The sequence below is a fragment of the Silurus aristotelis genome (genome assembly GCF_946808225.1).
Source record: "Silurus aristotelis genome assembly, chromosome: 24".
Classification (NCBI taxonomy): domain Eukaryota; kingdom Metazoa; phylum Chordata; class Actinopteri; order Siluriformes; family Siluridae; genus Silurus; species Silurus aristotelis.
Window position 1 is genome coordinate 6,371,866 of NC_139597.1, and position 27,150 is coordinate 6,399,015.

The window sequence follows — 27,150 nt, forward strand, 5'->3', positions numbered from 1 at the left end:
GGAGGGGGGATAGAGGAATAAAAATATAATAGTGGGATAAAATAGAATTCATGACACAAGAAAATAAAATTGAAAAATATAATAAAAAAAAAAAAAGGGCTAAAAAATGATTGCCTTTTATGATTTACATGGAATGTTTGATTGCACTCATTCATTTTTAATCTCTAGCTAAATTAACCATTAAAAAAGATATCAATTTTGATTTTTCTGGTTTATGATTGATTGGTTGATTGATAGATAGATTGTTTGAATTATTTGATGCTAGGTAGTGGGACCGTGTGTTTGTGTGTGTGTGTGTGTGTGTGTGTGTGTGTGTGTGTGTGTGTGTGTGTGTGTGTGTGTGTGTGTGTGTGTGTGTGTGTGTGTGTGTGTGTGTGTGTGTGTCTGTGTCTGTGTGTCAGAGAGAGAGAGAAAGACAGAGACAGAGACAGACAGACAGAAAAACTGTCTATGTGTGAGGCTCAGAGCAGGTGTGTATTCAGTCTTTACAAGTGTATGCCCAGTATTTATTGAATGTTTAACTCAGAAGAAGGCCTTAAACAGCTGCATTCTAGTTTGACAGTTTGGCTGGCTGATCAAACACACACACACACACACACACACACACACACACACACACACACACACACACACACACACACAGACACAGACACACACACACACACACACAGACACAATGTTTTCTATTTAAAGAGAGAGACGTCACTAGTACAGCTGAGATAGTGCTGGTGTGTTTTAGTGTTTGTGTCTGTGTGTACGTCTTAAAGTTTAACCAAATCTCGATATAAAAAGGTAATCACTGGTGCAAGATATTAATGGAAAGTTATACACATGCAGTTGTAAGTTTTACTCCTTCTGACTCTGCACTTCATCACACAACCCTGTTGTCAATTTTAATACAAAAGCACATTAAAAATAATACCTTGTGTTCAGATTTATTAGAATAGTTTAATACTATTGGTGTCCGACAATAGCCCTTGGCCTTGCACGGTACTTCCTGTCATTCAGAATCACAAACATGAACACACACAAGAACTGCCTAGATTCAATGCTAAACACACACAGCCCATTTCCTCCAGCTCTGCTCGCCACCACAATTGCTCCCAGATGTGTCTTTTTTTCAGTCTCTTACTACACTTTCCTGCCTCACAGATTTTTTGTGTTTGTTTGATTCTCTAAGCTTGATCCTGGTGTATTCTTTTTTCTAAATCCAGGCATTTTCCATGCTAAATTGCCCACAGGAATTACAAGGTCAGTGTAGGATTCTGGATAACCCCACTCTTAGAGTTCAATCCCCCATTTAAAGCACATGAACTTTAGGTTTTGAGGTCATTTGAAGCGATTTCTTTTTCTATAGATTATAGATTTATTGATTTTCATAGACAATTGTATGGATTTAAAATGGCATGTTCAGGGGTCTAAGAACCCAAGGCTCTTTCGTTTATAAAACAGCACAGAAACTGTTATTAACGGTATACAAAAAACCCCCCCGCATTTCTATCTTATTTTCTTTCCCTCAGTTCATGATTCTTTCATCATGTCTCTCCACAGATGGTCAGGAATGGTCTCTCTTGATATGTCTCAAAGGAACAGAAAAAAGTTGCCTCCGTAAAATCAACTTTGCCCGTTCACAGCCGTACCAGAGGGTAAGAAAAAACAGTTTGTATACATCGCATATAAAAGAATTCTGTAGTGCAGTATAATATGAAAGCACATTTTTAATGAAATTACACTTCATCCTGTTTTGTTCTTTTGGAAATGGATATAAAATCAAATTTAGCTAAAGAGATTGGAAATCCAAAATATTTATTGAAGGCAGACCTTAGCATGGCTCCAACCCAGAGCTGAGAAAGAGCACTCCTTCATGCTGTGATCTCAGCTCCCTGTCCAAATAAACAGTGCTACTGTTACCAAGCCGACCAGCCAATTATATCTTTATCAACATCCGTGAACAACTGTTTACTGGCTCAAGTGTTAGTAGACAACTGAGCCATTGGTTCAGAAACCCTTGAACATGTCAATTTGCATCATATAATAATCTCTGTTTCAAATGGCAAAAGCAAATCTTGATAGCCACCAATAACCTGGTATCTTGAACTAGAAAACCCAAACCTGTTCATTGTTCCCGTTTTATAAAGCCTGGGCCAGGAGGATATGGTTTACATAAGATGGAGTGGAAGATCTTGAGTGCCCTGCTATAGAGCTCTGACCTCAACCTTACTGAACGCCTTTGGGCTGAATTGGAACACACCGACTGCAAGCTTCCTCACCCTGCATCATTACCTTGTAGCTGAATGAATACAAATCTCCACCAGCACGCTCCAAAATCTAGTAGAACATCTTCCCAGAAGAGTGGTGTCAGGCTGCAGACGCGGAAGCCGATATAGTCCGATCATTGTCCTTTTATTTCAACAACCGTACAACACAGAAACACTCATAAGCCGTTGAAAACAACAAACAAAGACATCCGCTCGATACGCGTTGTCCGCTATGAGTTCGAATGTCCCAAGCATAATCCATAAAGCCTTCGGCAATGAGTAATCCAAGTCGGAAGTGGAATCCGCATATACAGCCGGCGGTCGAGCAGCCACGCGATTGTCCAGCTTGACAATATAACGACCGACAGCCTGTGACTCAAGAACGTGAGTTTATGTAGTCTGATCTTTCATGAGCCACAGCTGTCGGTAATCTTGGGAAGCAGCGTGACTGCTATCGAGGGGGGCGTGGCAGGGTGAATCTCTGACAGCTACAGACGGGGGCGTGGCAGGGTGAATCCCTGACAGTACCCCCCCCTCCAGGGGCGACACCTGACGCCCCAAAACCCACCTATGCCAGGCGGGCCAGGGCACTCCGAGGAAGGCCTCCTTAGACGCCTGGGAGCAACGGAGGCCTGGTGAGCATTCTCTGCGGAGAGCCGGAATGGAACAACACCTTGCAGGAGGATCCGGAACGGAGCCACGCCCTCGGTGCTGATGGGAGGCTGAGTAAAGCCCCTGGCGGGGATTGGAGCCGGAGCGACCTCCATGGCGGGGAACCGGAACTGGACGCCAACCATGACAATGACCGGGGAGTGGAGGACGTCCCGGGCGGAGACTAGGAACGTCGTACCACCCTCTGAGGGACCTGGAGGACCGACGTCGCCGTCAGAGGGACCTGGAGGACCGACGTCGCCGTCAGAGGGACCTGGAGGACCGACGTCGCCGTCAGAGGGACCTGGAGGACCGACGTCGCCGTCAGAGGGACCTGGAGGACCGACGTCGCCTTCTGCGGAGCCCGGGGGCGAGACGTCGCCTTCTGCGGAGCCCGGGGGCGAGCCGTCGCCTTCTGCGGAGCCCGGGGGCGAGCCGTCGCCTTCTGCGGAGCCCGGGGGCGAGCCGTCGCCTTCTGCGGAGCCCGGGGGCGAGCCGTCGCCTTCTGCGGAGCCCGGGGGCGAGCCGTCGCCTTCTGCGGAGCCCGGGGGCGAGCCGTCGCCTTCTGCGGAGCCCGGGGGCGAGCCGTCGCCTTCTGCGGGGCGCTGGAGACGAGCCGTCGCCTTCTGCGGGCGCTGGAGACGAGCCGTCGCCTTCTGCGGGCGCTGGAGACGAGCCGTCGCCTTCTGCGGGACTGTGGGGTGAGCCGTCGCCGTCGGTGGAACCCGGGGGCAGCGGTTCAACCTCCCTTTCGCAGTCCTGGAGCCGGGGTGAGTGCACAGGGAAACCCCTGGGCGTAGGGGCGCTCCTTGGGACCCTTAGGAGCAGATCGGAGCCTACTGAGCAGCCTGGAAATGAGGTGAAGCCTGCCTGGAGATCCATGAGCGGAGAAGGGCTCGCCTGTAGGTCCACGACATCAGTGGAGCTCTCTTTGGGACACTGAAGCGAAGACAAGCTCGTGGGGTCGCTCGGAGGCGGAGACGAGCTCTCAGGAGGAGCCTGGAGCTGGGCGGAGCTCTCTTGGAGGGACCTGGAGCTGGGCGGAGCTCTCTTGGAGGGACCTGGAGCTGGGCGGAGCTCTCTTGGAGGGACCTGGAGCTGGGCGGAGCTCTCTTGGAGGGACCTGGAGCTGGGCGGAGCTCTCTTGGAGGTCCTGGGGCGGAGCCGAGCTTTCCGTGGGTGAGATGTCGCCTTGGAAGGGGCTCTGGGATGGGGCGTCGTCTGGAGAGGGACTCGGAGGAGTCACTTCGCCTTCTGTGACTCTGTGACTCTCGTGAAGACTCTGTGGCGGCGCGGCGCTCTCGTGAAGACTCTGTGGCGGCGCGGCGCTCTCGTGAAGACTCTGTGGCGGCGCGGCGCTCTCGTGAAGACTCTGTGGCGGCGCGGCGCTCTCGTGAAGACTCTGTGGCGGCGCGGCGCTCTCGTGAAGACTCTGTGGCGGCGCGGCGCTCTCGTGAAGACTCTGTGGCGGCGCGGCGCTCTCGTGAAGACTCTGTGGCGGCGCGGCGCTCTCGTGAAGACTCTGTGGCGGCGCGGCGCTCTCGTGAAGACTCTGTGGCGGCGCGGCGCTCTCGTGAAGACTCTGTGGCGGCGCGGCACGCCCACGGGAACCTCGGAACAGAGTGGCACGCCTGTAGAAGCTCTGTGACGGCATGGTGTGCTCGCCGACGCTCGGAGATGGTGTGGTGCGTCCACGAGAACCCCGGAACACAGCAGCACGCTGGTAGAGACCCTGAGATGAAGCAGCCCTCTCATCAAAACATTGGGGCTGAGCTGCAGGCTCATGGGAGATCCGGCACGGAGCCGCGTGCTCTTGAGAACCTTGGAATGGAGCACCTTCCTCCTCAAGGGGACTGTAGTGGAGATCCACCACCTCTATCCCCAACTTCCCCAGAAGCAGCCCGCTGAATTCGGCGAGTGAGCCGAATTTGCCCCCTTTGGCGCTCCATAGTGAGCTGGCTTTGGCAAGAACTTCTCCAGACAGGAGGGAAATACAGAGGGCAATCTTGGCTCGTTCGGAAGGAAACCGGGAAATGTTAACAGCCACATACTCGCCGATGCCTTGCAGAAATCCGCCCAATTCGTCTTTTTTCCCCGAGTAACGAGCCGGTAATCCCCTCGCGCTCTCTGAGGGGCGTGGCGCAGCCGCGCTCTCATGATCCGGCTTCTGTGGATCTGAACCGCGAGAAGCGGCACTGAGCTTCCGGAGGAAATCCGAAGCCGGGTTCAGCTGCCGATCCGTTGCGGTCGGAATCGCGGAATGGCGAATCCGCGTTCGGTATAGGTCGGTCGTTCTGTCAGGCTGCAGACGCGGAAGCCGATATAGTCCGATCATTGTCCTTTTATTTCAACAACCGTACAACACAGAAACACTCATAAGCCGTTGAAAACAACAAACAAAGACATCCGCTCGATACGCGTTGTCCGCTATGAGTTCGAATGTCCCAAGCATAATCCATAAAGCCTTCGGCAATGAGTAATCCAAGTCGGAAGTGGAATCCGCATATACAGCCGGCGGTCGAGCAGCCACGCGATTGTCCAGCTTGACAATATAACGACCGACAGCCTGTGACTCAAGAACGTGAGTTTATGTAGTCTGATCTTTCATGAGCCACAGCTGTCGGTAATCTTGGGAAGCAGCGTGACTGCTATCGAGGGGGGCGTGGCAGGGTGAATCTCTGACAGCTACAGACGGGGGCGTGGCAGGGTGAATCCCTGACAGCTACAGAGGGGGGCGTGGCAGGGTGAATCCCTGACAAGTGGTGGTTATTATCAAAGCAAATGGGGACTAAAATGGAATGAGATGTTCCACTTCCACACCAACCATATGGTCAGGTGCCAATAACATTTGTCCATATAGTATATGTGACAAAACATTGATTGTAGTATAATATATATATATATATATATATATATATATATATATATATATATATATATATATATATATATATATATATATATATACCATTTATCACTTTTTAGTTTTAGATTATGTGTACTGTTTAATGCATAATTCATATAATGCATGCAGTATAAATCTGTGATGCTACAGTTGTCCATTCTTTTATTAATTATAATAAACAATGCTAGTTAATAACAGTATTCTATGCCTACTGTACAGCTAAACATTGGTTTAATATTGGTTTCTCTCTTCGTAGGTCAATATTATACCATCGTTTGTTGGGGCATTCATGGACATGGGCGGAGTCTGTCGATTTCTAACAGACAGTCATTTGTCAGGTGGGTGTGTGTTTATTGTGAAAATTTAACTGCATTCAGGTGTCCGGATATGAAATGTTTCATGTCTGGCGTAACCCAGAGCACCAGTGATGCTGAAATAAATGAAATAAATCAAAATGTAATAAAGCAATCTTGATTAGGAATAATATTTATAGTGTGTTTGTGTGTGTCATAGATGCACACTTCCAATTAGGGATTTGCGGGGTCTAGTAATGAAAGTAGAGTGTACCTTAGATCTGTGCCGGGTCTGTAATTACTGAGAAAGGTCAGCATCTTGGATGATATTTACCCAGACGTCCTTGCCACCGCAACTGTTTAGAAGGATAAATATACAATTCAGGAAGCCATATAATCTTTATAATGGCCCATTAAGCCTGTTTTATAATATACATCCATTATAAAAGACTTATCTTTTCCTAAATAAGCAGAAGATGCTTATTAAAAAAAGCCGGCATTCATGGCAAGGTCTTTGAAGAGCATGATGCTTATTTGTGTTTGATTCTTCAAGCTAATTATGGAGATCAGCGCTGGATGAAGATAACCGCTTGTGTGTTTCAAAGCAGTAGTGATTGATTTTTGCCACTTGGCCCATGGCTGTGCAGTCGTGCCGTTCCTTGTGAAAGAGGGTTATTGTCTCCAGGTCTGTAACAATATTGTCTTTCCTCTTGGCAATCCTCCCACACAAATGATGGCCGATCGAGTCCTGGTTGTTTGAAGGGGGCAGCTGGGAAAGGTTGTGTCCTTTTCATGATAACATCTGAAGGCATTAAACACATACACACAAAAACACACACACACATGAGGTATCTGTTTAGTCAGCGAGGTTGAGACTGAATGCAGTTACAGCACTGATCTCAAGGGTTTTCTGAAGATGTTTATGGATTTTTACATGAAATGGGGCTACTGTGTTTTTTTTCCTACGTCTTTTGAGAAAAGAATAATTGAGGCTGTCTGTGTAGTTTATATCTGTCATATATTAAAGCCTGGTTGTGTGCCTGTTTATACTGACCAACATATGGGATACATTCCATACACTTTCACAGGGGGGTAGAAATCACTGGCGATGTATTTATTATACTCATAAATACCTTAACTCATTTTACACATCATTACATGCTTCTGTATGCAGCAGAGCATCTATATGAGAGTGGTTTTGGTTGTTGTAAAGTTAGAAAACCAATGACAAAATACATTTAATAAATTTTTTTATTTAGCATTCACAGAATATGCCCTATATACAGTATTCACCCTTACACTCAATGCAGTTTCTCAGTTGCTGTGTCATTTTTGCTCAACATATTCGGATGAAAACTTTTGCTCCCCATTGGTTCCTGATTTTTTTCACCATGGCACAATTCAGTCTGTCAAGATAGAAGACTTTATTTTATTCCCACTGACGATAAACAAATTGCTCTGCAAGAATAAATCTATCTTTTAAATCCGGGACAATCTCTATTGGTTCCTAAATCCGAATCCAATTCTATGATAAACTTTGAAGTTGACATGACAGTCAGAAGCCAAAGTTTTTACACCCTTTCAGGAGCCGGATAGCATTCTAAACAGCTGCCCATTAAGGTTCTCCATACATTTGAGGTATTTCTGTTCAAAATAGGTATCCAAGTAAAATAGTTTTCCTAAAGATGAAGTGAGGAAATGATTTATGACTAAGGCATAACCTTTCAGTCCACCGTCCCCCTTTGGGTGATGTGGATTCAGAGTTTGTGTTGTTTACTTGGCCATAATCTGTAGCATATATACTAAATCCTAGTCTAGCAATCCAAAGAACCTTTGAGTGAACCTACACACTTTATTTTACCTTCTAACTAGCTTTCCATTTTTGCATTCTCATTTTTTAGGCATGTCATTACCCATAATTCCATCTGCCTGCACCTTTTCTGGAGCAAAGCTGGAAAAATCTCCAATTCACACTGAACATATCTGGTTAGAACCATATTTTTGTTAATTAAAAAAAGCTGTAAAATGGTTTTTACATTTGATATCACTTTTATATTCTTATCTCTGCTCTTGTGTCTGTTAGGAGCCAAGCAGCCCAGAAAGCCTCCCAAGCTAATCAGGATCTGGTAGCCTTAGTGAATGTATATGTCTTGGTCACATCAGCAAATCCACTCACTGCATTCCTCCATCGTACAGGCTTGGTCAGGACTCATCTGGACAAACACAGTTATATTACTCAGGTAATGTAGCTTCTTTTTTTTTGTTTAGACTGCCATCCTGCTACAAAAAAAAACCCCTAAAAACTAAAAATGAGGAGCCAGCAGAGATCTAAATGAAAATCTATTTCTCATTTTGTGGTTTTTAATAGTATTACATTTATTCCTAATATTATACGATAATTTATTTACTATACATTGTGCTTTACTATAATACCTCAGATACGATTCTGTTTCAAGCTGTATCAATTCTAGCCACTTGGTTAATAAAATTATCATTCCACAAATTTATTAATTGAATGAATCAGCAGAAATCAATTTGGTTGCATATTTTCTATATAAAGTAGTGTTACTCCAGTATCTATGTATCAATTTCTATGCTTATTACATTATATATTTTATGTATATTCTGTCATGCAGTGGTTTCTGCTTGTGGGTGGAATCTTTGTCCTTTATCTGGCATATCAAATAACAGAATGAAAAAAAATGCTATATGATAATTAATTTGACAGGATATATTATTTTAAGAATGAAAAAAAGTAATTATAATGAATATTACATGATTACATAATCTGCTCAAAATACTTTATACTTGTGTCATATCATCTCTAAGCCCATTTATATAAATTTTTGAAAAATGTGAGGAAAATGTGTTCAGGAATGAGGAAATCTTGGTAACTGGCTATTAGTTAAACAAAATGAAAGCAGTTTGTAAATGAATTTGTGAAACCACGACTTTTCATGGATAATAAACTACACATTTATGATGTTATTGTGGTTGCAGGATTTACTATAAGCTATTTTTAGAAGTGTCTTGACTCAAGTTATTTGTAGCATGTTCTATGTAGGAGCCATGTTATTTACATTTACATATCTTATTGATAAAGATCTGTGAGATAAGTTGCCTGTTCAGGACTATGTAACTGCATGCCTTTATTGTGGCTAAATGTACTTGGTTAGCAAAAATGATAGAGGAAAAAGATTTTCTGCGCTATGATGTCTACTTTCAAGTGTGATCATGATTGATTACATGTGTTGGCATATGGCATGTAAGATACTTGTGCAACAGGTCTGAAAGTGAACTATTGTAAGGTGCTATTATAGGAATGTGAGAGCACTAATAACAGCCCAGAAAAATCATACTATGCATTATATCATATATATCATCTAGCAGCCTTCAGAAACATAAGGTAGCATATAATGATGGAATGAGATGTGTTATGTACTGTGTTAAAGAATCTCATATACAGATGTATGTGCATTCTATTAGAGTCTAAACAGTATAATTTCAACACTGACAAATAGTCAGACAAAAAGTCAGATTTTTCTCCAATATTTGAAACCACTGGTGTTTTAGTCTGTATGTAAATGCATGATGTTGTGGACTATTAATGTCTTTTAATTATTTATATATATATATATATATATATATATATATATATATATATATATATATATATATATATATATATATATATATATATATATATATATATTTTATATTGTTGTACACAATGGACCATGTTTGTCCTTAAAAACAATACATACCAGTGATATCATTAATCATAGACACTAGTAACAAGTAGATTTTAAAAATAATATTATATAATATTAGTAATATTCCAAACTCTGATCAAAGGTTAATGACTTAGCACATGAAATATAGATATTATATACAGTAAACTATAAACTAAATATACATATATGTGGTTCTTACCCAAACTGTTACTATAATTTTGGAAGCACACAGTTGTATTCGGAGGCAGTAGCATTAAGTTTTCCTTTCACTTATCTAGGAGACGCAAACATGTTCCAGCATTACAATGTCCATGTGCAAAAAAGCCGGCTCCATGAATATATGCTTTACTATATATACTTTACTTTATATATATAATATATAAATAATGACCAGGCATAACTTTATGGTCTTAATGTCTTAAGGCATGTGGTCATAATGTTCATAATGTTATGGCTACCTGATTGGAACATCCTACAAGAACTGTAGTTTTGGAGATGCTCTGACACAGTCGTCAAGCCATCACAATTTCGCCCTAGTCAAACACGCTCACATCTTTATGCTCACCCATTTCTCCTACTTTGAAGAAAAAATTCTCACTTGCTAGCTAATATATCCTCCCCACTAACAGGTGCCTAATGACAAGATAATCAGTGTTATTCACCTCACTGTCCATAATATTATAATGTCATGTTATGCCTGATCAGTGTATATATATATATATATATATATATATATATATATATATATATATATATATATATATATATATATATATATATATATATATATATATATATATATATTATATAAAACATGATATATATATATATATAAATAAATAAAAAAAACAGATAGCCTGTATACTTGCACCATTTGTTTCCTTTGAAAGCTCTACAGGAAGGAAGTTGAGGGCAACTGCCTCACTGCTGCCACCAACAGCAACTGTAAGAAACCCTAAAGCACATATTTGGAAATTGAGTTGTTTTGGAAGAGGGTGCACTGATGGATGGAGTAAAAACTTGGCAAGGGATGCTTATTAAACTTACACTGGGTAGTGTAAAAGCTCTCATCACAAGAAGGAAGTGAGAAAGAGAAAGGAAAATTGTGTGTGTGTGTGTGTGTGTGTGTGTGTGTGTGTGTGTGTGTGTGTGTGTGTGTGTGTGTGTGTGTGTGTGTGTGTAGTGTAGTGTAGTGTAGTGTAGTGTAGGGACTGGATTATTTATGATGATTCAATCCAGCCCACCTAGTAAACCACTGATGCAATGAAGAAGATGCAACAAGTTAAAAACATTTCAAACAGACGACTCTTTACATCACTATAGGATCTCTAGGGTCTGTGTTTGTGTTTAATGCATTTCAGCCTTTCGCTTGTATTCCAGACATTTGTATGCACACTCACCAGTTTATCAGTGGGTCATTCACAAGTCAATAAACTCTTAAGTGTGTGCGTGGGAAAACAAGGCGAGCTGGAACATCTCATCTACATCTCATTTCAACCTTGGCCCAACTTTTTTACACACTGCTGCCACCTACTGAGAAGATTGTGTCATTAGCAAGGCTCTGGAGCGTTTTGACTTTTGCTTTCATTGCACATAATGTACAACTGACTGGTTTCTCTGCCAAACAGTGTCTTTTGTGTTCACTTGAAAAGTACTTTTTTCTTTGGCCATTTATTGTAATTCGCTTATTTGGGATGAAACTGTTTAATTTAAGTGTTGTTATGGTATTTAGACTCATACCGGCATACTGATTAGTTTGCTGCCTTACATGAGATTAAAAAAACCTACCCTTCAGTAGTATTAACTATATGGATAAAAGTTTGTGGACACCTGACCATGAAATTCATGTGTTTTTTGAAAATCTCATTTTACATTTAGTCCACATTTTCTGTTGTAAAACCTCCACTCTACCGGGAAAGATATTCCATTAGATTTTAGCTGTGCTTGTGGAGGTTTGTGTTCATTTAGCCACAAGGGTATTAGTAAAATCAGGTAATTATTTAGGTGAGAAGGCCTGGGGGTTCAGTCAGCATTTCCATTCATTCCATTCAATTCAAGGTGTTCATATCAAAAGCAGGCTGGAAATCTCCCACTCCAAACCATATGCTCATGGAGCTGGTTTTGTGCACAGGGACATTGTCATACTGGAACAAGTTTGGGTCTCCTAATTCAATTTAAGGGTAAATTTAATGCTAGCATCCCCAAAGACATCCTATAAAATTGTGTGCCTCCAACTTTGTTTTAACAGTTTGTGGAAGAGCCACATATGGCTGTAAAAAGTCAGGTGTGTCAATCATTTCTTTCCATATAGTGTGGGTAAATACACAAATATATTTGTTAGCGTTATTTCACTTTTGTTCCTGTCTTTGTGGTACTAGAGTAATTTTCAGAATGAAGAATAAGAATTTGATTATAAGAATGTTTTGCATTTGTCAATGGTGTGCATTTGTGTTTCAGCTGCAGTCGTTCTTTACAGATAGGCTTGATCCTACAGCGGCTCTCCAGGCATCTGAACTCATGAGACAGGTCATCAGCGAAGTTCTCACAGCTGCTATTTTAACCACAGCTGACTCCAGCTCTCCCTCAAGGTCTCTCTCTCACACACACACACACACACACACACACACACACACACACACACACACACACACACACACACACACACACACACACACGGTGTCACATTTTAACACTATGATATTATAATGAATCAGGTGGCATTAATGTAAATTTTTATTTCCTCCTAGGTGTTTACTGTGTTTCCAGTTGATGACCTTCACACTGCATTACAATGCATCTGTACGACCTGTGGTGGTTAAGGTATGACAGCAAACCTGCCACTAACCTGTATGCTCTTAATAAATTTCACATTGTGAGTCATTAATGTATCATTCTTTATATTGTAACACATAATTGTAGCTGTAGACACTTTAATATACCAGCTAAGTATAATGACCACCCGGACAGCTGCTGCAACAATCGGTTTGCATAACCAAAGAATTTCTTCTTAAACTGTCAGAAAGTCTCAGGGAAGCTCATCTGCATGCTCGTTGTCTTCATCTGCGAATATAACAGCATATATTATCCAGCAATATATCCAGCAACTTCGCACAGCCATTGAAGAGGAGTGGACCAACATTCCACAGGCCACAATCAACAACCTGATCAACTCTATGCGAAGGAGATGAGTTGCACTGCGTGAGGAAAATGGTGGACACCAGATACTGACTGGTTTTCCGAACCCCCTGGACCCCCAATACAGTACAGCTTGCAAGTTATTAACCCTAAATGATGCAGTGAGTAGCTTCGCATTTCTTAAACAACCATGTCAGAAGACACATTCTGTGGTCATGGAAAAGATGTTAATCTGTTTCAGAAATGTCAAATTATTGGCACGCATCAAGCAAAGAAAACATCTAAGGAAATTGCTGAAACTACTAAAACTGGGTTAAGAACTGTCCAACGCATTATTAAAAACTGGAAGGATAGAAGGGAACCATCATCTTCAAGGAAGAAATGTGGTCGGAAAAAAATCTTGAATGTTTGTGATCGCCGATAACTTGAACATTTCCACAAGCACAATGAGAAGGGAACTCAAGGGATTGGGACTAAACAGCTGTGTAGCCACTTATCAGTAAGGCTAACTGGAAAAAAAAGGTTTCTATTTGCTAAAGAGCATAAAAATTGGATTCTAGAGCAATGGAAGAGGGCCATGTGGTCTTATGGTCTGAGATTTACCCTGTTCCACAGTGATGGGCGTATCAGGGTAAGAAGAGCGGTAGATGAACTGATGCACCCATTATGCCTAATGCCTACCATACAATTATGTGGGGGCAGTGCTATGAGCTGGGGTTGCTGCAGTTTGTCAAGTCTGGGTTCAGCAATGTTATGTGCCCAAAGAGCGAGGTCAGCTGACTACCTGAATATACAGAATGAGCAGGTTATTCAATCAATGTAGTTTTTCTTCCCTGATGGCAAGGGCATATTCCAAAATGACAATGTCAGGATTCATCGGGCTCAAATCATCAAAGATTTGTTCAGGGAGCATGAGACATCATTTTCACACATGGATTGGCCACCACAGAGTCCAGATCTTAACCCCATTGAGAATCTTTGGGATGTGCTGGAGAACACTTTGCGCAGCAGTCCGACTCTCCCTGATCAATACGAGATTTTGGTGAAAAATTACTTTAAATTCCTTTGGATGTAAATAAATTTTGTGACATTGCAGACGCTCATCGAAATGATGCCACGGGAAATGCATGTCTGCTTGTCGGTGCTCAGATCATATGCCGCACACTGCAGCAAGTCAGTTTGCATGGCCATTGTTCCAGAAGAAAGCCTTTTCTGAAGCTGGCCTCTTCTGAACCGTTTGCTGAAGACAACCTGTCCAAGAACACAAATTACTGGAACCATGTCCTATGGTCTGTTGAGACTAAGATAAACTTGTTAGGCTCAGATGGTGTTCTGCATGTGTGGCGATGCCCTGTTGAGGAGAACCAAGAAAATTGTGTCTTGCCTACAGTCAAGCGTGGTGGGGGTACTGTCAATGGTCTGGGGCTGCATGTGTGCTGCTGGTACTGGGAAGTTGTGGTTCACTGAGGGAAACGAATTTACTCTGACATTCTGAAGCAGAACATGATGCCCTCCCTTTAGAAACTTGAACGAACTGCAGTTTTCCAACATATTAAACACCACAAACACACCGCCAAGATGACAAATGGAGAAAGCTGAAGGTGAAGGTGATGGAGTGGCCAAGTATGTCTTCAGACCTGAACCCAATTGAGCATCTGTGGGGCATCCTCAAGCGGAAGCAGCAGCTCAGTGATGTCACTATGAAGGAGTGATAGAGGATCTCAGCAACAACCTGTGCAGTTCTGGTGAATTCCATACACAGGAGGATTAAGGCAGTGCAAAATAACAGTGGTGCTCACACAAAATATTGACACTTTGGACACGTTCACTTATGGTTTACTCAGTTTTGTTGCTAGTTATTTAGACAGTAATGGCTTTATGTTGAGTTATTTTTAGAGGACAGTAAATCTGTACTGTTATACAAACTGTACATTGACTACTCGAAAATATATCTCATTAATTTTTATAGTTTTTCAATGTGAGGGATGTACCCACTTTTGTGAGATACTGTATATACATGAGCTAATTGCAGTTATATATTGCATTCACATAGCAGCTAATTGTAGTTCTATACAATCAAAAATATAAATCCATTAGTAATTTCTACACTGGGCTTTTTAATGCATGTAACACTGACATTTGATGCATGTAACACATTCTACTGTGTAAAGAAAAAGCTATGTTTTAAAAATTTTATTATGTCAACTTAAAATTTTTTATATATTTTGATTTAGTTACCAATTAGTTGTACTGTATTGCTAATTTATTTTAACCGGTATCAGTTCATAAATAATATTTGGTCAAACCGGCCTTTTGGTATTTTGACGAAATCCAACCAGGCACCGTGGGGGAGTGGTGGCTCCAGCGGTTAAGGCGCTGGGGTGCCGATCAGAAGGTCTGGGGTTCAAGCCCCGGTATCGCCAGGCTGCCACTCTTGGGCCCTTGAGCAAGGCCCTTAACCCTCTATGCTCCGGGGGTCCCTTACGAGGGACATATCAAGGTCCGTGACGTCGGCGTGACGTGGGCTCAGACTCGGCTCAGACTCGGCTCGTGACGTGACGGCCGCCTTCCTGTGGGCTCAGAAGGCTCAGAAGGCCGCCTTCCTGTGGGCTCAGAAGGCTCAGAAGGCCGCCTTCCTGTGGGCTCAGAAGGGACGGTGCTGTGAGGATTGGGCAGCAGTCGAAGGCGGGTGCCTGCTTAGACTGCTGCCCCCGCGACCCGAATTACAGATAAGCGGGAGAAAATGAATGAATGAATGAAACAACCAGGCACCCAAGTAAAGCGCACTATTGAATATCAATTTGTACAGCCCTGACCTAGGCAACATCACTTCACACTGATAATGTTATTCCTCTGTACTTTTAAGTTTATTTGTCAATTTTTTTTTTTTTTTATAAAACTGTTGTATGTTTATATGCCGTCCCACCTGCTGCTATCAACATAGAATACTAGATGGCAGCAAAAACACACATTTGAACAGCTTTTTGACTTTTCCCTTCAGGTACAGACGGACTTGCACTTTGGTGGAATGAAAGATCCAGACTTGGATGGGCAAATCACCAAAGAGTACATATTAGAAGATATGTTAAAGCTCCTCTTCCCAGCATGCAACAGTGAGGACAGATCTCCTCAAGGTTCTCAGAATACAGTGGAAATCCAGGTAGAAAGTAAATGAGTGATGTCTCAGCTTGTTTTCAGGCAATAGCTACAATTATTTCGTTATTACACAATTATTATTATTATTATTATTATTTTTTTATAGTATTAATTATATATATATATAATTTTTAATAAAATTATTATTATTATTATTATTAGTCAATAACTACCATATTATGAAACTTAAAATGTAGTGTACTTTATAATTCAATATTTATACTTATAAAAATGATCTTACTCATGTTTAATAAAAAGTAGTGTTTTTTGTTTTTTTGTTTATTCCTTTCTATTTTACTGTAAATCCATTGTTCATATTTTTTTATATAAAAATGACAAAATATAAAACATATTTGTGCATTTTAATTACATATAGTAAGGCCTAGGACCCTGAAAAGCATAGTAATCCAATTTATCTGGGTGAGCGAGTGATCTCTGTCTAACATTTCATTATTATTTTTTTAAAAAGCAGCTGATACTGTAGATGATTTTTACATGAAATAAATTCCATGAATATTTACAGTTCAGGAATTAGTGTGTATAAATTGTTTATTTGCTGTAATAAATTTTTTTTTTTTTTAATGGACGCAAAAAAATATGTGAATTGCTCTTATTCTAATTATTTTAGAGTAATTTGTTATAAAAGTCAGCATAGATATCTTATGTGTATTTAATAGGAGTTCACATTTCTAGTGTGATGAATAAATTTTTTTACCGCTAATCAATACAAAGCTTTACTGCTGTAAATGCAGTGTATATGTCATGACTTGTCTGTATTCTTATTTACAGTACAGTGGCTGTGAGCAGACAAACAGTTTGTGCTTGACACCAGATAAAATGCATTTCCTGCTTCAGTTTCATCAACAGCTCAAAAGATCTGGCAGCTTTCATCTGGTAAGTGAAGTTACTACATATTACATAAGGTTGTATACGGTGTAGTATATTAAGGCAAATTCAGTATGTGATCCTGGTAGTTCTTGCTTGTTATTATTGCTGTATGTTGGTATTAATCGAAGTGTGTGTTTGTTTGTGTGTGTGCGTGTGTGCGTGTGCATGCCTTGGCAGCTATACCCCAGATCATCTCATTTCTCTGATCTCCAGCATGAGATCTTTCAAAGATTTCCAACTGCAGAGGATTCTGGAAGGGCAACAGGTCTCTCAGAACTTCTCCAACAACTAAGCTTATCCCACATACAGAGGTCTCGCTCTCCTCTTTCTCTCTCTCTCTCTCTCTCTCTCTATCTCTCTCTCACTCTCTCTCTCTCTCTCTCTCTCTCTCTCTCTCTCTCTCTCTCTCTCTCTCGCTTTCTCTCTCTCTCTCTCTCTCTCTCTCTCTCTCTCACACACACACACACACACACACACACACACACACACACACACACACACACACACACACACACACACACACACACACATATATTGTGCACTGGCACTGGAGACTCCTTGCATGGATTAAATTGCAATTATTTACATACTTTTTAATGTTTTATTTTATTTTGTAACAATTATACTTTTTCTTTACTAATTATAAACTATTTATTATTAAAATTTATTATTAGCTTTAGCTGTTTGAAGTGCAAACCATGCAAATTTCTGAGTATGTTGTTACTATTGAACCGTGCCATATTGTCTGTTACACATCAGAAAATCAATCAAACTTTCTAAATAGTCAAATTTGACTCAACAGTGCTGCAGAGTGTGCAGTAGGTAAAGAATTATGCTTTTGATCATGCAATAATCAAAAACGCAAAAAATTATTAAGCTCAACACTAATATTCCAGCACAAGCTTTCATTTGTCCTAATTTCCACCAGACTTGAACAACAACACAATAAGGGTTCCACTCCTGTTGCTATGTGCATATAAATCATTCTCACATGCACGTGTTGTCTGAGGGAAAGAATGGAGTGAGTTTGGTACGATAAACCGCTAAGTGCTGCTCTTTTAGATTCGTAACAGGCAGGAAAAGTTTCGCAGTGCCAGACAGGTCCAAAGCGATTACAGTACTGGCTCTGGTCCTGCTCCCATAGGGCATGTTGTTAAGAATGATTGAAGGAGAGATTTTCCCATTTATGTTAAGCGGCAGGATGAATTCGGGGCTGGACGGCACACAACACCGATACACAACAATAAAGCGTCCTTCAGAAACTTTACAAAAACTGTGATAGAGGTCCGGAATTCACATCTGGGTCTTTTTAGCCCCGAAAAATTTCAACACAAGGCCACTTTAGTGTGTGTGTGTGTGTGTGTGTGTGTGTGTGTGTGTGTGTGTGTGTGTGTGTGTGTGTGTGTGTGTGTGTATGTGTGTGTGTGTGTGTGTGTGTTTGATAGTAAAATGTGACGGAAGCAATAGAACCACAACATTTATTGTAACTGGAATATATGCACTTTTATGGTCAGTTTTATGAGAATGATCTGGAAAGTTAATAGAAAGACTCCATTGACATTTTTCCCCGCAGCAGCGATGATCCAGACAAGCCTGAGAAATGGGATTCACAGCCACCACAAACAGGTAGTTACTGCTTACGGTGTGTAGGAATATTTATGGGGTTTACTGTTTCCCGTAACTGATTGTTTCTCTCTGTAGGGAGGTGTGTGAAACCCCATCTCCGTCAGCTATACACCCATCCTCCTCTCGTTCTGACACCGCTCTTTAACCCTCGGGTGAAGGAATACAGAGCAGAGGTACCATTTGACGTGATCACTATCTGGATCAGGCCGGAACCTGTGAGCGCAAAGTGCCATGTTCACCTAGACGAACATCACGGCCCCAGGTACCACCGAATCGCAGCGTTTATTGACCTGTGCATGCCGTACACAGAAAATAGATACGAGGGACATTCTCACCAATGCAGAACCTTTGGACTGCAAGACATTTAAAATACCTGAATACACAGTATATACTGTAATATTTGTTGTATACACACCGATCAGGCATAACATTAGAACCACCTGCCTGATATTTTGGGTTTTCCCCCTTTTGCTGCCAAAACTTTACTGCCATTAACAGCATTCATTTCATCAATTTGAGCTACAGGAGCTCGTCTGTTGAATCGGACCACACGGGCCAGCCTTCACTCCCCACGTGCATCAGTGAACATTGGCCGCCCATGACAATGTCACCAATTCTCCACTGTTCCTTCCTTGTACCACTTTTAATAAACACTGACCACTGCAGATTGGGAACATCCCACAAGAGCTGCAGCTTTGGAGATGCTCTGACCCAGTCGTCTTGCCATCACAATTTGGCCCTCGTCAAACTCAAATTCTTACGCTTGCCCATTTCTCCTGCTAGATGAAAAACTGTTTATTATATGGAGAAGTTTAAGATTTATACTAAGTCACATGGCACCATGTCTGTGGGTCAGTTGGTACCGGGCCGCACAAAAAGAACACATAACTTACATTATTTCTGTTTTATTTATTATCTGACTCTGAACGATGTTTACTTTTGGAAAATGACCGGATTCTCTCTGCCACATCTGTCTATGACTCACTCTTGATGCATGTCATGATGCCTCTGTCACATGTCCTACCTTCCTAAAAGAGCTGCTCCGGCCGCTAACACATAATACATCACCGCTAAATTTAAACCCCTAAGCGAGCAAAAAACAACACAGTGGATTCACGTTTATTATTATATTTAGAAAATACCAGTTTTTATCGCTCGTATCATTTTATTTTGTTGTATTTCTCCGCCACATATTAAAGGCCGGTCTGTGAAAATATTGTCTGACATTAATCCGGTCCGTAACGCAAAAAAGGTTGGGGACCGCCGTTTTAATCAATATTTATATGTATTGGTCGTTTTTTTTTATAGTTCAATTGGTTATTTTAAACCAGAAATGAAAAAGAAATGCTCAAATATTTCGAATTATCTACTCAACATTACAACAATGGACACTCAGTGGGCAGTATTCCAGCTGTCCTGTGTTAATATCTTGCTCTCCTCTGATGTGTCAGATTGCATTCCCATTGGCCTTTGACTGATTCATTAGATTATCAGATTAATTCCTGGATCTGCTTTCCCATGATTTGATGTTCAGTCGTAAAAGAAAGTGCTTGTGTTAAAAGACCCAACAAGACTGAATGGCATGCAAGGAAATGCAACTTTTTTCTATGTAAACGTAATTACACATACATTTTTATTAAGTGCCATAACAGCTGAACTAGGATTTCTATTGTAACTGTGTTTTGGGTGCTATAGGAAGATCAGGTTGACAAAATAATGGAACATTCCTGAATTCCTTTTAATAAAGGTTGTATGTGCAGAGTTCGGTAATTATGTCTTTTATTTGAACGTGGATATTAGTTTGCCTTTATGACCCGACCCTGCTTTTTGATCTACACTAATCTTCTTTGTGTGTGTGTGTGTGTGTGTGTGTGTGTGTGTGTGTGTGTGTGTGTGTGTGTGTGTGTGTGAGTGCGAGTGAGATTAGTTACGGTCGGTTTCTGCAAACTTATTTGTCGTTTTTCGCAGAATGGTGAACTACCCACTCGGCCTGGGCAACAGCCGCATCAACATTCTGCTGATGGATGAATCGGAGGAGGAGCCTGTCGTCATGACGATATACACTCTGCACATATTCCGGGAGAGCCGGCCCAGCCTGCCGATGTTTGACGAGTATGTGATGTGCGGCTTCATACAGGTACAAAGTCTCACACACACGTTCATGATTTTTTTCCCACCAGAAAATACAAAGATACTTTTATCATGAAGACGGACTGAGAGTGTGATTTATTTAGGTTTTCTCAAAGGATCTGTGTTAGCTAAGTTTATCTGCGTTAACTCGTCAAACTCCCAAGATCTCTCTGTGGGTCCAGGGTTCAAAGCTACACACATCTTATTAGTCTCGCTGTAATTACTTATTTTATTGCAGCAACACTTGGTTTCTTGCATCAGATGTCCAAATAGTGGAGACATATTTATGCTGTTCAACCATCTATTAGTTGTGCTTTGTGAGTGTGATTGCAGTAGTGCTGGGAAACAGTGGCAAATCATCAGAAGCAGCCAGATTTTTCTCTTTCGTCAATCAGATACTTTAGATAATGTCTCTGATTGGTGCATGAAATCACGTAAAATTATTATTTTGATTCGACTATCTTTGACAGTACTTTTTGTATAAAAATGCTTGAAACAAATTTTTTCTTTCCATGGTCTCACTGCTTTCTTCCTCTTTCATCCAAGGCCATGTTCAGGTTTCAGTGCAAGCTGATAGGTCTGATCAAAGTCTCAGTGACGAGGTAGATCTGAGTGTATGTCTGGTACACTTGTCCACAGTGTATAACCGTGTCTGACAGCAAGGCAGTGTGTACTGACAGATCAGTCACATCAGATCGAGCCTAAAATAAATCTAGCAATAGAACAGAAAGAGAGATATGAGAGAGGAGCAGGGAAAGAACTGAGCACCGATGTTTAAATAGTGTCAAACAATTTTTAAGATTGTCAAACAAATCTAGCTGATAAATCCATGTTGTAACTCTGGATGGCTTGTAGATTTGCTGCATGTGAATTGGAATGGAATAAGTAATGATTTGTTATACAGTTTAATTGCAGTAAAATAACTCTGATACGACTGCAGCTCACAATTATTCTGAATTACGAGTTGTGAAAGAATGAAGACCGAAAGAGACCGCATAATAATTATTTTCAGATGTTGTCAATAATTCGGTATTTTGAAATATTATCTCATTATTTTGACATTTTTTGCCAACATTTCAAAATGCTATTTCGTTATTCGAACACATTATCATGCTTTTTTCGGCCTAATATTAAACACTTCACAGTGAACACTGAGAACGATGGACTAAATGTCAGCTTATACTTTTTATATTCTTATTATATTGTGTAATATATAGCTCATTACTCCATGTTTCATAATGCACTTGCACATCTTTGAAATGAATGAGCATCTATAATCTAATCACTGAACTTTTTTCAGTGAAATGTACATTTATTTATTAAAAATCATTACATCGTTATTTGATATTTAAAAAACATAGGGTAAAAAGTTTGCAGCATGCACATATTACTGCTCACTATTTAGTAATATATATATATATATAATTGTTTTTCTTTTTCTAATGATATAGACATAATAGCGTAGACTTCATGGACCAAAGTTTCATTTTTTTTTTTTTTTTCATTCAGTTTCAAGCTTTTTTTAACATTCCATTCCACATTCAGTTCCCATTGCTGTTATAATTCCCTCCACTCTTCTGGAAAAATGTTCAGCTAGATTTTGGAGTGTACTTGTAGAGATTTGTGCTCATTCAGCCACAAGGGTGTTAGTAAAGTCAGGTACTGATAAAGGTCAGGTGAAGAGTCCTGGGGTGCAGTCAGCATTCCAATTCATCCCAAAGGTGTTCAGTAGGGTTGAGGTCAGAGCTCTATAGTAGACCACTCAAGATCTTCCACTCCAACCCATATAAACTATATCTTCATTTAGCTGACTTTGTGCACAGGTGCATTGTCATGCTGGAACAGGGTTGGTCTTTTTCTATTGTGCCTACAAAGATTAAAGGCAGTGGAAGAACCACATATCACTGGAAAAGTCTGGTGTCTGTACTTTTATCTATATAGTGTACTTTACTGGAGATTAGTTTTATTAATACTCATAAAACGTGACATTAGTATGTATTATTTTTCATTGAATCTTGATCCACATTTAAGCTTATGAAACTAAGGTGATAAAAACTTAACGAAAAATTACAGCTATAAAGCCATGCTTAAAAAAAAAAAAAGAAGAATCCCTTAGCCATGAAATATTAAAAACATCAGAATTATTTGGAACTGTGTGAGTGAGATGCTGAGTTGTAAGTGTATCATAGTACAAGCATTTGCAATAAACACTTTACTACTCAATATTTCTCTTACTTTTAATACCTCACTTTTTTCTGAAATCTTTGTCTGTTCCGCTTTTGGCAGCTCTTCAGGCAATAAGTCCCTATTTAAAGGTCTACATTTCTCCTGTGTGCCTACCTGCAATAAATTGAGTTTGTGTTCCCATTTCCAGACTCCTGTAGTGGTACTTTTAACGATGTGTAAATGGAAAACGCAGGACACCGCTGATCCTGAAGTCCCTTAACATATATACTGTCTTTCTTTGTTAATCTTTCAAAATTTTTTTATCATGGGTCAATAGTGTACTCTGTCAGTAACAGTTTACTTCCTGAGGTTAACATGGCTCCGTGCATGTTTGACCTGTGCTCCATTACCAATGATAAACTGTGAAATTAAGTGTGATACTTCATTTTTTATCTGATGTAATATATAACAGATGCGAACAGTATACACTTTGGTAAAGTGATTTGTGGAAACTGAGAATCTTGGCATGTACAAATGTAAATGGTGTGTAGACTAATGTGGCTCTGTGTGGTATGCAATTTCACATTGATCAGGCATAACATTATGACATTATAACATTATGACTGGTGATGTGATTAACACTGATTATCCTTTCATTGTGGCACCTGTTAATGTGTGGTATATATCAGGCAGCAAATTGATGTGTTAGAGTCAGGAAAAATGGGCATGTGTAAGGATTTGAGTGAGTTTGACAAATTATGACGGCTAGACGACTGGATCAGAGCATCTCCAAAACTGCAGCTCTTGTGAGATGTTCCTGGTCTGCAGTGGTCAGTATCTGTCAGAAATGGTCCAAGGAAGGAACAGTAGTGACCCGGCAACAGGGTCATGGGCAGCCAAGGCTCATTGATGCACGTGGGAAGCGAAGGCTGGTCCGTGTGGTCCGATCCACCAGATCCAACAGCTCCTGTAGCTCAAACTGCTGAAAAAGTTATTGTTGTTAATGCTCGACTGGTCCAACTTGTTTTAGCAGCAAAAGGGGGACCAGCACAATATTATGCAGGTGGTCATAACGTAATGCCAGATCGGTGGACATTTAATGTTGTCAAATGACACCAACAGATAGACATTAACCAACATGCATAGCCCAATACCAATAGATAAAAAGCTCACTAGGACAAGAACACAAACCTGATTGAGAAAAAGCACTAAAATGGTTATGAGGTACTACCAGGTAATAATAATTTTATTTTGAAAAATGCCAAAAAACTATGGTATGAATGTGACAACAAGATTAGAAATTGTTTTATGCATCTATTTATCTGTCTAATCAGGAGTACATCTTTGATTTTGTTGGAGGCATTGTTCTGGGGTTCAATTCTGAGATCTAGCTACTGCCTGTGTGTAGTTTTGCATGTTCTCTATGCATGGGCTTCCCTTAGATTTATCTGGTTTCCTCCCACCTTCCAAAATGGTAAATTGGCTACACTTAATTCACTGTATATTTGAATAAATATAACACTGCATGTTTTTGAACTGGGGTGAATTCTCCTTCTTTACGGCAAGTTTTTTCTGAAATGAACTCCAGATCCACTGCAACACTGACTAAGGTACAGCAGTTACCGAAGATGAACAGTCGAGTCTGGTTCTTCTCGCTCTCCATCCTTGTCATGTTCTGACTCTTTCTGTCACACTCTTGCTTTTGGGAAGGAAACAGTATTTTGACCATGACCTTTTAGCTTTACACAGTATTGTGTATATCTTCATATTGATGCACAGACAGGCCAAGATTTGCAAAGGCTTAGGGTCTTCAGAGAATACAAGACATGAAGATTATTTTTTTTCCCCCCTGTCCTGTATTGGTCTGATTGCCCCATATTCATTTTATATGGTTCCAACTGTGTTAGACATCCTTTCACCTCTCTCCACACATTTTTTTTTTTTTTTTTAACAGACATTTTTCTGTTGTTTATCTGGGAGTTGGCAGATGATTTTAGCAGTTCAAAAACATTTAAACAGGACCCAATCCATAATAAAATATTAGAACGTGTGAAATACAGGTGCCAAGATGGCAGATCTGAGGAATTCTTTTGAAGCCAAGTCTTGTCAAATTTCTTGTCTTTTTTAAGCTCTTTTACTCATCTCTCCTCCACTGAACCCTGCCATCACAGGATTCCATCAAAGCTGCACAGCAGGAAACAAACATCCAATTGCTTAACCCTATGGTCCATATGTGATTGAACTAACCAGCATTGTCGTTAGCCTCCAGCAGCTGTGAGAATCTCATTGCCCCATTTAGAAGCTGAAAGCTTTCCCATCTCTGATTCTTTTGAGTGCAGCCAGAACCCACGTATGGTGTAGTCATTAGTCAAATGACCCTCACTTCCCCAACCTTTTTCCTCATCTGTGTAGTCTATAATAAGAGAGGAAACTTTTGTGTATCAGCTTGGCACCGTGAAGATCCAGATGAGGTACTGTTATATCAATAGAACCACATCGCCAAAACTTATACAACTCGTCAAGGCCTCAAAGATGTAATGGTCCATTAGGAGTTGGGATTTTCTCTGCATGGCAATTGACATATGCTTTATGTGTTGACAAATTGCTCACTTTTTAAAGCTTGGTATGTTTGACCCGAACTGCAAGGACAGAGAGGAGAAGAGAGAGGGTTGTTTCATGTTACCATTAGCAAACTGGAATATTATTTAGACTTCCTCCTGCTCACATGGTTCGATTCCCAATGCATGATGAAGCACTGATTAAAACATAGTGAACATGGCAACCACAAAGTCGACTCTGTAATATTTTAATTTTCTGCTTCCAAAAATATCCAAAAACAAAATCTTGATGTGATCCTTCATATACTGTATCTTCAAACAACATCTGTCACCAAACCAGTTTGTCCATATATATTTTTCAATCATCCAGAGACAATCATTGACACAAACATTGTAGACTCTGTATTAATTTAAATTTAGTTTAACTTCATTTTTATTTTTGTCACTTTTAACAGCAGGCATTGTTACAACTTTACAGAAATCTGGATGTAGATTTATATTTATAGCATCTCCCTGATTCAAAATCAGTCCAAAAGTAATATTTACGCAGGGAAATATTCAGTGTTCAGTTTTGGATAATACGATTTTTCTCTTTAGATTATAGTAATTGCTTTTTAGTAAAACTTCCCGAGTCTGTTTTGTTCCTCGGTGTTTAAAACACTGTTTCTTAAAAAAAAAAAGCATTTTGTGTTAATTGTAAGTTAAAAAAAAACAAACAGTTTAAAGTTTGTTAAAAGGATAAACAGATAATGAATTCTTTATTTATTTATTTTTAATGTTTGCAGTTGTAAAATTTCACCAGAAACACCTGTGCCTTTTTTTTCTCCCCTACCCACCAAACTTTCTATCATCTGGTCTCTTCACCTCATCTCCTGCTATTTCCTTCACCCATGGGTCAGTTGAGATGCTCAGACTGGGTTCTTTTAGATGGTGGAGGGCAGAATTCAGACCACCAGGGGCCCCCAACAACACTAAGTCTATTCAGCCTGGTGTTCTTTGAAGTGTTCTCGTGTGTCTGGGAGCCTGGCCGAGGAAATTGTTAGGCTAATGGGGGAAAACTTGCTGGGATGTTCGGGGCAATTAGATTTTTTTTTTATAAGCTGAATGAGCAGGATGTAGTGGGACAGGAATGCAAACTCCTCTCTCTCACAATCACATAGTGCTAAAAAACATATTCTTAATAACCTTCCATATATCTGGATATCTTTATATATCAATATGTGCTAATGGTGTCACCTTTTGAGGATTATATGCCTGCTTCCCCACCCCCCAGTGCTTTTACCTCTTGTACAAACATACACAGATGCTCTCTCTGTGTTAATGCCTTTACCCTATGCAGGCATTAGTGCATATAGAGTAGAACGTGTAGGCAGCAGCAGGACACCTTGGAGGAGAGTGTTTGAGTGTACCATATAAAACAGTCCAGCTGGGATGCATAGAACGAATATAGCACCTGCCATGTGCTTTTATATTTAATCCTTTTATCATGCAGCTTCTGGGGTTTTATTACAAGCATTAAAAAGTACAATGGAGCTACCTACTGTGTCAACAACTCAATTTCTTTCTTTTTTTTAGTCATAAAAAAACTGTAATTAAGATACTGTATATCAATTTCTAAATAGTTTATAATAATTTCATTGTTGTATTACC

The 27,150-nt window shown here is 40.5% G+C and overlaps 1 protein-coding gene across 1 annotated transcript in view; it reads left to right on the top strand.

Annotated features, from left to right (window-relative positions):
- The window catches only part of cped1 (cadherin-like and PC-esterase domain containing 1), a 61,542-nt gene that overhangs the window by 13,500 nt on the left and 20,892 nt on the right, over positions 1 to 27,150 (top strand). The window contains exons 3-14 of the mRNA XM_083528836.1: positions 1,552 to 1,646; positions 6,071 to 6,152; positions 8,009 to 8,093; positions 8,191 to 8,347; positions 12,299 to 12,429; positions 12,589 to 12,661; positions 15,978 to 16,136; positions 16,922 to 17,026; positions 17,198 to 17,331; positions 18,594 to 18,646; positions 18,722 to 18,908; positions 20,615 to 20,783. Coding sequence (XP_083384962.1) covers positions 1,552 to 1,646; positions 6,071 to 6,152; positions 8,009 to 8,093; positions 8,191 to 8,347; positions 12,299 to 12,429; positions 12,589 to 12,661; positions 15,978 to 16,136; positions 16,922 to 17,026; positions 17,198 to 17,331; positions 18,594 to 18,646; positions 18,722 to 18,908; positions 20,615 to 20,783 — 1,430 coding nt within the window. The remainder of the gene's footprint in view (positions 1 to 1,551; positions 1,647 to 6,070; positions 6,153 to 8,008; positions 8,094 to 8,190; positions 8,348 to 12,298; positions 12,430 to 12,588; positions 12,662 to 15,977; positions 16,137 to 16,921; positions 17,027 to 17,197; positions 17,332 to 18,593; positions 18,647 to 18,721; positions 18,909 to 20,614; positions 20,784 to 27,150) is intronic.